At 46.3% G+C, this 12,548-nt stretch overlaps 1 protein-coding gene across 1 annotated transcript; it reads right to left on the reverse strand.

The window, feature by feature from the left end:
• Positions 1-4,619: 4,619 nt before the first annotated feature.
• Positions 4,620-7,083, reverse strand: LOC311230048 (apelin receptor A-like; the record flags this gene model as incomplete). Its single annotated transcript, XM_084316190.1, has 2 exons — positions 4,620-5,600; positions 6,985-7,083. 2 exons carry the CDS (start codon positions 7,081-7,083, stop codon positions 4,620-4,622), a joined length of 1,080 nt encoding a protein of 359 aa, XP_084172316.1.
• Positions 7,084-12,548: the final 5,465 nt, after the last annotated feature.

Raw genomic sequence — 12,548 nt, forward strand, 5'->3', positions numbered from 1 at the left:
AGGCCATGCAGAGAGACCGGGTTAGCTGCCTGGGCAGGGCTAGCTACAGGGCCTATGCTAGCTGCAAGGGCTGCATTAACATAGAGGCTGTGCTAGCAGCCGGGGCTAAGCTAGCAGACTGGGGCCATGCTGGTAGTAGAGGCCTAGCAAGCTGCAGGGGAGCTAACGAGGAGAGACTAACAGGCTAACAGGGGAGCTAACAGGGGAGACAAACAGGCTAACAGGGGAGCTAACAGGGAAGCAAAACAGGGGAGTCAACAGGGGAACTAACAAGGTAACTAGAGGGAACAAAAAAAAAGGCAAACTCAACATACACTGTCTGTGCTGGCTGGGGTCGTCGACTGGTCGGGTCGTACTGTTATGGTTTGTAACCGACCCCAATCGCACAACACAAGACAGGTATGAGAGTAAGTCAAGAACGGGCATTTATTGAATAACAACAGAAAAGCGGCACTGTCCCTTTAAGGGAGAACACAAAATACTGGAAAACAAGAACTTGGGAAAAATAGGCACTGTGCCTTTAAGGGGGAACACAAAACACTGGAAAACAAGAACTAGGGAAAAAGGGCAAAGTGCCTTTAAGAGGCGAGCTGGCTAAGGGGAAGGCTAAGGGAAAGGCTAACGGACAGGGCCAGGGCAAGGGAAGGGCAGGAACAGGGAGGACTAGGAGGACTGGACAGGGATGACTAGGAGGACTAGGAGGACTGGACAGGGAGGACTAGGAGGACTGGACAGGGAGGTCTAGGATGACTAGGAGGACTGGACAGGGAGGACTAGGATGACTAGGAGGACTGGACAGGGAGGACTAGGAGGACTGGACAGGGAGGACTAGAAGGAGAAACAGGGACAGAGGCCCGCGGAGGCGGGCTGGGGACAGGGACAGAGAAAACAGGGTTCGGGCCTTGGAACAGGGCGAGGGTCAGAGCTGCTTACAGGGATGGAGAAGGAGCGCGCAGGCTAGACGTCTGGAGGAGAGCGCGCCGGCTCGGAGAAACGCATCTGGCGCTGGGTCTGGACGGAGTGGTGCGCGTCTGCTTGGAGAACGCGCCGGTTCGGAGAGCGCATCTGGCGCGGGGTCTAGACGGAGTGGTGCGCGTCTGCTTGGAGAACGCGCCGGTTCGGAGCGCGCATCTGGCGCGGGGTCTAGACGGAGTGGTGCGCGTCTGCTTGGAGAACGCGCCGGTTCGGAGCGCGCATCTGGCGCGGGGTCTGGACGGAGTGGTGCGCGTCTGCTTGGAGAACGCGCCGGTTCGGAGAGCGCATCTGGCGCGGGGTCTAGACGGAGTGGTGCGCGTCTGCTTGGAGAACGCACCGGTTCGGAGAGCGCATCTAGCGCGGGGTCTAGACGGAGTGGTGCGCGTCTGCTTGGAGAACGCGCCGGTTCGGAGCGCGAATCTGGCGCGGGGTCTGGACGGAGTGGTGCGCGTCTGCTTGGAGAACGCGCCGGTTCGGAGAGCGCATCTGGCGCGAGGTGGAGTGGTGCGCGTCTGCTTGGAGAACGCGCCGGTTCGGAGAGCGCATCTGGCGCGGGGTCTAGACGGAGTGGTGCACGTCTGCTTGGAGAACGCGCCGGTTCGGAGCGCGCATCTGACGCGGGGTCTAGACGGAGTGGTGCGCGTCTGCTTGGAGAACGCGCCGGTTCGGAGCGCGCATCTGGCGCGGGGTGGAGTGGTGCGCGTCTGCTTGGAGAACGCGCCGGTTCGGAGAGCGCATCTGGCGCGGAGTCTGGGGTGGAACACCGGAATACCTCCCGTAGAGAATTAGAGAGCGCAGTACTGTGTCCCACTCCAGGCAAACGGCGACAGGTGGCGAAGGCTTGCACCTCGTCTCACGCCGGAGATGGAACAGCATACAGACAGATAGGGAACCTCCCGTAGGAGTTTGCAGATAGAGATATGATACGGAACGACCCGACGAGGACTGGGGGGAAGAGCGAGGTATTTAAAGCCCACTGGGGCGCTAATTAGAACACACCTCAGGTGCGTGATGGTAATTGATACTTGAACTAGAAGTGTGTGTTCGGCACGGACCAATCAAACAGATAATGAAAGATAGTCCAAGGGTGTGGGCTGCTGAAGAGCAGACGAGACTAAACGAGCGCGAGGGTGGGGGCTGGAGAGGTGAGGAGACAGGGAATTAAAGGTCCAGGGAAAGGCGAACCTCACAGTTACTGCACATTACATCACCCCTGAGTGGAACATGGAAAGCCAAACTTTCCCCCACTGTACCGAAAACCGTACCGAACCTTGACTTCAAAACCGAGGTACGTACCGTACCGTGGTTTTTGTGTACCGTTACACCCCTACTCTTATTGGTCTTTTTTGTAGGATTGTCAATGTTTCTATGGTTGTTTTGTATGTGTTACCCCATACCTCTGTGCAGTAATGCAGGTAAGGCAAGATCAAGTTTCAAGTTTCAAGTTTCTTTAATAGTTGTCATACAGAAGTACAGAATACTTTTATACAAAATGCTTCTTACTGTTGCGCTCCAGAGACTGTGCAAGACAAGATAAGTATGAAATAAAATAACATAGCAAAATTAGAAGCAAAAAAAGATGAGGTCACAGTGTTCAGTTTAGACATATGTACAATGTTCGATGCAGAATAGACGTAGTTACCATACAATATACAATACTGTGCAGTGTACTAATATACAATACTATATAGTGCAAGGCAGAAATGGAGAATGGGACGAGGTGCAATTTAGGTACAATTCACAGTAGGTGTACGAGTTGTAGTGCAAATCCCCCATCAATAAATATATATATCACTGCACAGTAGAGAGTGTGCAATGAGTTGGGATTGAGTACATGTCTCACCTTACTAATGATTGAGATGCTCTTTGCCATCTTAGCCCTCACACATTCTATATGGGGTTTCCAGCAGAGTTCATGGTCTAAAATCACTCCCAGGAATTAATTTTCATATACCCTTTCTGTTCTATTATTATCTATTATCAACTGAATGTCTGTTTTTATCGGAGTGAGGTGTTCTTCATTCAACTGGCTTTGCGTCGTGGAACGGGCCAACCGGTTATATATCGTATGGCTTGCGTTCTGCGCTGCCTACTGGAATATATCCCATATCAGTGTATATACTGAATAAATTATCCACATGTACCTATACACACCCATCCGCCTGGCCACACCCCCATCCGTTCCTCTACATAAGCAGGGGTGTGGCCATACTAACAGCTCCTTCCTTATTTTCACCACGGCGAGTGTCTGTATACACCACTTGAGTTTAGTGTAAAATGGTTGGAAAGGAGTTACGTCCCGGTCCGCCGGGCCCAGGTCCGGACTCGTTCTCGTCGACCTGTTGGCCTGGGTTAACGCCTTCTTGAGAACTGAAACACTTGTACTGCTGTATAGCCAGTGTATACCCGCAGTTGTGTTTTGGAGTTTTTTCTTGGGGGGGGGGGGTATAGGCAGGGGCGTAGCTGGGGGGGGTAGCTTAGGATGATTCCAAGGGCCCAGCACTGGGGGGGGGGGGCCCAAAAGAAGATTTTTCTTTTTTTTCTTTTTTTTTACTAGACATCACTCAGGTGTATTATTGATGCTCTCATTGATACTATGTTTGTTTCTGAAGTGTGTGTGTGTGTGTGTGTGTGTGTGTGTGTGTGTGTGTGTGTGTGTGTGTGTGTGTGTGTGTGTGTGTGTGTGTGTGTGTGTGTGTGTGTGTGTGTGTGTGTGTGTGTGTGTGTGTGTGTGTGTGTGTGTGTGTGTGTGTGTGTGTGTGTGTGTGTGTGTGTGTGTGTGTGTGTGTGTGTGTGTGTGTGTGTGTGTGTGTGTGTGTGTGTGTGAGATATATATAGAGATGGGGGAGGGCTTTGGTAGACTATTGCATTGGTCCATTCATTGACGATGAACGCAATGCGACATCCTTTACTAGGCTCACCCACCAACAGTGCAGGTGCTGAACTGCTGATCCGGATGTATAGGTAAAAACCATATTATGCGTTTTCATCAATAAAAAAATGGCCAAAGAACACGCGCTCGCATTGAGTGGGGGCCTACAAATACATTCTTTCATGGGGCCCAGAATCTGGAGCTACACCCCGTCTAGGTGTTCTAAAGTGTGTAGAGTGGGTGCTGCAGTGGGTTGATTGTTTAAAGTGAGTGTGTGCGGATGTGTGTGCTGTGAGTGAATTTTTTTATCCCAGTGTAAACAGATTAACATGTGATATAGAACCAACACGTATCAACAATTCATTTTCAAAATGTGAATGTTAAAACCATAATACAGGCCCCTCATAGCACAAAGAAAAACATTTGCAGAGCGAGAGAAACAAAAATATATATATCTTTTCTGAGTGTTTCGAGGGGAGTAAAAAGCAGCTAGGGAGCTCAGCCAGCTGGCTCCAATTCCAGAGTCCAGGGGTTAGAGTGTCTGGTCGGACACACGCAGCTCCCACCCCTCTCACGGCAGCATCAGCAACAAGGGAAGAAAAAAAGGGAATTCATAACGGCGAGCAGCGACAATTCAGAGTTCATTATCCCACTTGTGTGTCACCAGCTTTTGAACAACGGACACATAAACTCTTTGCTTTTACATGTGTTCCACGGATGGGTGTCAGGAGGACCGGCCAGCAGCCCCGCCGAACCCCTGCCCGTCTATTCTCTACACTTTGGTGGCCAGAGAGTGTACCTCTGACTTCTGAGTCTGGGCCCTGAGTGTGGAGGACATGGAGCTCATCTGGCCATGCATGGCCTTCTTCAGGTTCAGAAGGCACTGGGAGCGGAAGCGGAGGTCAAAGAAGGCATACAGGAACGGGTTGAGGCAGCTGTTGACGTAGGCCAGACAAGTGGCGTAGGGGTGGGCCAGCAGGAGGAAGCGCAGGAACCCACAGGAGTCAGGAGCCAGGTTGAGGTAGGAGAGAGCGTCCATGCTCTTCAACACGTGGAAGGGCGTCCAGCAGAAGGCAAACACCACCACCAGCGTGGTGATGATCTTCAGGAGCCTCTTCTTCTTCTGGTCCTCCTTGCGCAGGTTGTTGAAGTGACGGGTGACGGTGCAGCCGATGAACCAGTAGAAGATGGTCATGGCGAGGAAGGGCAGGAGGAAGCCCAGGGCGGAGGAGGACAGGCTGAGCCCTGCGATCCACAGGGACTCGTGGTCTTGGTTCAGGGTCACCAGGCGGAAGTCCATGGCACACGTGGTGTGGTTACTGTTGACGTCGTCCACCGTGGTGCGGAACAGCAGGGTGGGCACCGCCAGCAGGCCAGACAGCGTCCAGATAGCTCCCAGGGAGGCCAGCATGGTGCCGCGGGAACGCAGCCTGGTGCTGGACAGAGAGTGCACCATAGCCAGGTAGCGGTCAAAGCTCAGGCAGGTGAGGCAGAAGACACTGGCATACATGTTTACCACAACAACATAGCTGCTGATCTTGCAGAGAGCAACGCCAAAGGGCCAGTGGTAGCCAAGCGCCGTGTACACGGCCCAGAGAGGTAAGGTCGCAACAAAGGTGAGGTCGGCCAGGGCCAGGTTTCCAAAGTAGACATCTGCTGCCCGGCGCTTGGATTTGGATCTCCAGACAGTGAAGATGACCACCCCATTGCCTGACAGACCAAGGATGAAGATCAGCATGTAGAGAACAGAGCCCTGTTTCTTGTACGTGGTTCAACTAAGTCGATCAAGATGTCATTATCCAGCTTCAGTTAACCCGATGTTTGAAGCCGGGATTTTCCTGTTCCACGAAGGTGGATTCAGTCTCGTTAACTCAAGCCAGACTTGCGACTCAGGCTAAATGCGCGCGGCCGCTTTAGGTGAAAAGCCAGCACGTATCGATGGCAGAGATCCTGATTCTCTAACGGCATTGATTGATTAATTGATTTAAGACTTTATTGACAGATTGCAATACGGCTCAATCGCCTCGCCGACAAGTTAAATGCGTTATCTATAGGCTAATTTTAAGTCCCTCATTACCTCAATCAATCAGATTATATTTCTTTAAACTTGCCTGCTGGATTGAATAATCAAATGAGATCTTGCTAGCGAAAATAATTAGTTAACTGTTATACAGAATTACGATACGGCTCTCTTACCCATTGATTGATGTATAGTCAATCTTTAACTTATCTCCAATGTTGTCTAACGGGTTGTTCTTTTGACTTTCACACAGACGACCGGGGTTCGAGACCCTAGTCGTCTCCTTCTTTTTGCAATATAGGAATAATTCAATTTGGTGCACGTTGAGAGCTATATAAAGAATGACATCCTCAATGCATGTAGATTTATAATATTTTAACTTAAAACCAGGCTACTTTGGCGTATAATCATTAATATTATATTCAAAAAAATCATATTGGAAACACCGGGTTTTGAACCCCGGTCGCTGGGTTGGCAGGCTTGAGCACTACCGCTGCACCACTGTGCCAGATGGGATAAATTCATTGTTTATACATTAATGAACGAGAGACCCGTGTTTAGAGTATCCTTTGTTTTGAATGAAGTTTATCTCTTTATCCTCATTCATTAATGTGACGTCAACGGCGCATTCAATTTCTCAAATCCGTCAAACAGCGCATCTCATCAGACATCTTAATCCCAGTTACAATTAAAATAACCACATAATGTGTACATCGCACGAGCGAGCGCCACCGTCGCCACGGTATATATAACGTGCATTATTTAGGACAAAGTGAATTTAGTATCAGCATTTTGGGTCTATTTTACATTTCAAAAGCCCCCTCTGGAAGAATGGAGCACAAAAACGTAATTCAGAATGGTATAAAGCAGATCCTAGACTGTGGGAATAATTTCAGGAAACGCGCTGTCACTTTCTTTGCGGGGGCGTGGCTGTGCTTCATCGGGCTAACTTGAACTTAAACCCTGCTTTCGACCAGGCTCAAACTTTTGGATCTGTTGTCATGGTGATTTGGAAAATCCACGTACAGGGAACCGGAAAGTCCGGCTAACTCAGTTATCCAGTTAAAGTTATCCGGCTAACTCAGTTATCCAGGTACAAGAAACAGGGCCCAGGTATGAGAGAGTAGGATGGCTCCCATTCAGAGAAGTCACAAACAGTCTCATTGTCATCATAATATTCATAGGGATATCCATATTCCATAGTGGTGGCTTCCATGCTGAAGTGGAGATCAGGATAAAAAAAAATGTAATCCTGTAGAAATTCTTGTAAATTCCAGAGCTTCAAAGGTACAGCTAAATAAATCAAGTAAAAAATCGGTGTAAAAGAAGACTAAATAAATACAGTAGGAGTTCGTCCTTCTCTGTTGACTGCAAGAGTTGGAAGAGAGCTCAGATTAATGTGAGAGTGAGGGTTGGTGCTGCTTGCCTTTTTAAACTCGGCCATCCACACCCCTAGTTCCCTCCCAGGACAACCCCCTCCCCCCATTAAAACACTCACATCCCCCACTCTCTCCCCTCCTCCTCTCTCACCTCTTTTCGCGCACTCAATGGCTCTCCTGGGATGACGTCCCGGATTTTAAATGATTTTGCCTTCCAGAATGTTTCTATCCCAAAACATAATTATCCTGGTCTACTAGTTGGTCAACTTAATCATTGATAACATACTGGTGTCATATCTCATTGAACTGTATCTGGTTAATAAGCTACTACCCAAAGCTGTAAAGGAATGTGAATCACTACCCACTTTCAAAACCACTCTCAAGGAACACCTACGGGAGACTGCAATTCGAAACTGGCCCCTGTAAATGTCCTAACCCAACCCCCTCCAATGTACAGTAATTTACCTAGTATGGTTTTGTCAATATTCCAATGTACAGTTTTCCTTGTTTGTACAGTGTCCCCCCCCCCCCCCCCCCCAACCCCCTCCAATGTATATTACCTAGTATGGTTGTCAATATCCCAATCTACAGTTTTGCTTGTACAGTTGTACAGTGTTCCCCCCCCCCCAACCCCTACCTACCCAAACCCCCCCGCCCCCCCACACAACCCCACCCAACCTCCTCCAATGTACTGTTTTTACGTCAAATGTATATACTCCCTTTTCTGGACTCTTTTTGTATCACAAACAGTACTGTATTTGCAAATCTGGTATGTCATAAATGTATAGATGTAGCAGTACTGTCTGTATGTCATGTATGTCATATATGTCCTGATGAATTGAAAATGGGGGACCCTGATGTAAACAAGACGAAAGTCTTTCTCTGGTCTGCATCCCCTTAACAATTGTGTGTATTGAGCTGTACTGTATTGTACCCATTCTGCAATCTGTTAATAAAGTTTTCAATCAATCAATAAAACGCACCCCACTCACAATAATAAATACATAATGGAATTATCTGATGTATTCTTGAAATGTATTATGACCAAAATACACACTTGACTTTTCAACTTTGCTATTAACAACACATTAGTCTACAGTACTCAGCCTCTCGGTACAAAATACCGATTCGGAACATGTCTGAGCCAGGTCTGGACATGCATGATTCCTTCTTTACATTGCAATCACCAATTAAAAGTGCAGTGCGGCAAACGTAAACCACATAGGTTGTCTCCTGATTGATAGTGTCGTGGAAATATATTATCATGTTCTTATATATCTGTGTGGAGATATCATGTTATACAGCTTGAGTTTCAATATGACCAGATTGACTGGTTAATGTGTGTATGTCTCTTTAAGATCACTCTGACATCCTACCAGTCATAACAAAGTTGTTGTTTACTTCCAGTTACTGAGAAACCATTTTGTTTACCTACGTCATCATATCTGATATAATATGTTACGTCTGACAACTGTGTATTTAACATATGTCTGAACAGAACTCTTGGTCAATTCATGGCCAGACGCTACTGTGTAAACATGTGTCTCTGACTGTGGGTTGAACATTCATTGTGGCCACGGTGAAATAAACTTTTCTATTATTAATAATGACTCAGAATGATTAATGTAAACGGCTCATCGTTTGTCCTTTAATAATTCCCATTACAGATGGCGACGAGATGTTTTTTTTAACCGATGGGTGTCGAGGTCGGCCGCCAAACGGACTCTGCAGAAAGGGTGAATCCTGGAATTCCGGGGGAGCGCTGTCTCGAGGCTCCTCCGTGCGAGACACCGAGGGGAGAGAACCAGCTGCGCCGTCCGCTTGGCTGTCACCTCCGGCATGAACCTTGGGGACGCGTGATGAGGAACACTCGGTGAGCTGTTGACATTCTGATTTCTGTTTAAAAAAAAATTTGTTTTTAAATTTATAATTAGAGGTCTAAACTAGAACATGGTGCCGGTCAGAGCTATTTTTTAAATGTATATTACTATGTGCTCTGCAGTGGTTATTTTTTCATTGTATTGGTGTATTACTGTGCTTGGTAGACTGGCGATGGTTTTTTCTATAGTTTCTCAATCTTGGTACGTCCCGAATGTATTAGGCAGGGATTAGGCTCGTGCCTTATAGACGGGGTGCGGGGGCCTCCCACGAGTATAATAAAATATGTTGAGTTCAAGTCTGCATCCCGAAGAAGAGGGGTGGGGGTTTTTTGGGCTTCAAAATTATATATAGCGCTAGTTTCGCTCTGCAGGCTCTGTATTTGGCTTTTTCACATAGGGGCAGGAATTGGACTGCGCTGTGGGATTGTAAATGAGGGCTGTTAGGAGATAGCTGTGATTATCTTTAATTATTTTACCTGGTAAGAACTAGGGTATAAGGGTACTTTCTCATGGGGTCATGGACAAGGGAGGCAGTGCTCTGAGGGTTAATTCCATTTTTGTTTGTCTGTACTATAAGGGTTTTTTTTCTCACAAGAGGCGGGAACGCGGGACTGTGAGTCGGGAGAATTTACCTATGTTTTTCAGTCCTACCGTCATTTGCCATTCAGTCTGTTTTGACCTGTTCAGTACTTGCATGTTTATAGTAGCTGCTAGCAACGGCGATCATCTAATTTCATGTGACCTGCAGAAATCATTATGACCTGTTTGCCGACGAGACTCTTAGAGACGTTGTTTTTTGTTGTCATGACTTAGGGAATCTGCCCTGCTCGTTGGAGCTGATCAAGGTACTATAGAATGTCCTAACTTCAAGCCTGGAGGGGACCCTTTCTACCGTTTAGTGTGTAACTGTCTATAATGTGTGATAACGGGCAAATGTTTTTTAAGTGTGGCTGAGAGAAAAAAAAAAAAAAAGAGATTGGAATAGTGAGATATACAGCCAGCCACTCACATCTTTCCTTTGTCTCTTTTCTCCCACATACACCTATGTATGTACCCCTCTCCTTTGTAGTTTCTCAGGGGGGGGTCCTCCATCTCTGTGCCAAACCAATGCCCGCCGGCCCTACTGACCACTGCCCCAGTGAGAGGAAGCTGTTCCCGGAGAAGCATATGCCTACCAGCCTCAGCCTGCAGCTGGCCTACTACTCTAGCCTGCAGCGGGCCTACTGCTCTGGCTGGACACGGCGACGCAGCTATGAGCTACATCAGACACTGCCCAACAGCTGACCACAGCTGGGACAAGCACTGGCCGAGTCATTGGCCGAAGATAAAGAACTAAGACAGTTCAATCCTAACTGATTCATCAACAGGCTTTTAACGTCGGAGGATTGACTGGTTAGCCTGTTTTCAGTTGTGATAACGAACCAAGGACAGTGCGAGAGAACAGACCATCTCAACGACGAGGGAACCATCAGACTGGATCGGCCCGGGGGTGTTTGGTGGCGGAGAGGGGGGGACCTGCCTGAGATTCAACAACTGATTAAGAGGCAAGTCTGACCCACATCACATTACATTATCTCGGAAATATTGAATAACGATATGAAAGAATGGAGATGTTTTTTTTGCAAATTGTAGTTTTGTTTTGTTTTAGCTATCTGAGGGTATAGCCTTGAGCTTTTCCTCTGCTTGAGAGATTCCAAGCACTGTGCAGTTTGCAGTCACGTGTTCTTGCTGTAATCTGTTTTCGCTCTACTGAAAGGGTTTTGTGAGAATGTTTTTGTTTTGAATAAGGGGAATTATTATTCTGCAAGGTACTGCCCTGTGTTTTCTTTTGTGATTTCAATTTTTCAGCTTGGTGGTGGGAGAAGTATGGCCTTGACAAAACCAGAGGCTGGACTGTACCCTTGAGTCCTGCAACCACCGTCTGGGCATTTGCAAAGAGACGCTAATGATGGTTGCTGTTATGACAACTTCTCTTTTGCACGTGACACGGGGTCTATGCAGAGGACCTTTTGTTTTTTAGATAATAAAAATAGTTTGTGCTGAGTTTAATGATGATAATATGTTTGTTGTCTTTATGAAATGATAATGATTGTGATTAATGATTATCAAGAGGAGGGAACTGTCGTGGAAATATATTATCATGTTCTTATATATCTGTGTGGAGATATCATGTTATACAGCTTGAGTTTCAATATGACCAGATTGACTGGTTAATGTGTGTATGTCTCTTTAAGATCACTCTGACATCCTACCAGTCATAACAAAGTTGTTGTTTACTTCCAGTTACTGAGAAACCATTTTGTTTACCTACGTCATCATATCTGATATAATATGTTACGTCTGACAACTGTGTATTTAACATATGTCTGAACAGAACTCTTGGTCAATTCATGGCCAGACGCTACTGTGTAAACATGTGTCTCTGACTGTGGGTTGAACTTTCATTGTGGCCACGGTGAAATAAACTTTTCTATTATTAATAATGACTCAGAATGATTAATGTAAACGGCTCATCGTTTGTCCTTTAATAATTCCCATTACAATAGCTAAGGCTTTTTATTTAGTTATTTAAAGTATTTATTAATTATTTTATTTAAACATGAAATCCCTTGAGATTAAATCACGTTTTCGAGGGACCTGGCCAAGATGGCACACCATTACAAACTTACAAACAATTATAAAATAGAGCGTGTTAAAATAGACAATTTAAGGGATGACAGATGACAGCTAAATCTATTTTACGAATAACAATTGCACTCTTCAGTTAGGCCTGCCCTACACCGCTCTTCAACAACCCCTGCAGGAGACAACATCATTACGCTGTATGTATCATTACGTTTATCATCATGACCAGACAAAACAGGAGAAAGCTGCTCTAAGTTCTGAACAAATCCTGACTATAGTGCGGCGAACAATATACTGGTGGTGAGAAGTGTAAACTCCCTTGTTCGTGTCCCGAGAATACATAAATAAAGGGAGTTTACGCAGTATATGGCCTCAGATAAGCTACACTAAAATGATGTAGCTTCAGCGACACCGGAGACATATAAGACAAGTTTAATGTTGTCTATTGTTTTGAAGTGAGAATGTAATTAAACTATAGATGGACAATGCATTGCAAACTGCTGATTATAGCAGTTCAAGGGATGTATGAATTCAATTCCCAAGTCTGGGGATTAATTTCCATGATAAAAAGACAAGCAAACACTAAGGTTAACCAAAAGGAAACGATTCATTGACAAACTATCTTTGTTCTATTCTACTTTAGTGGCCCATAGTTTATTAAGATCAATGCATTGAGCATCAATTTCTTGCCTTTCTCTGAAATTATTGAGCACAACAGTATTACATAAAACTGTCGCTCCATTTGATACTAGGTGTAATGCAATACAAGCAACACATTTATTCGATGTTATGGATAA

This window comes from Notolepis coatsorum (genome assembly GCF_963971535.1).
Source record: "Notolepis coatsorum genome assembly, chromosome: 6".
NCBI lineage: Eukaryota > Metazoa > Chordata > Actinopteri > Aulopiformes > Paralepididae > Notolepis > Notolepis coatsorum.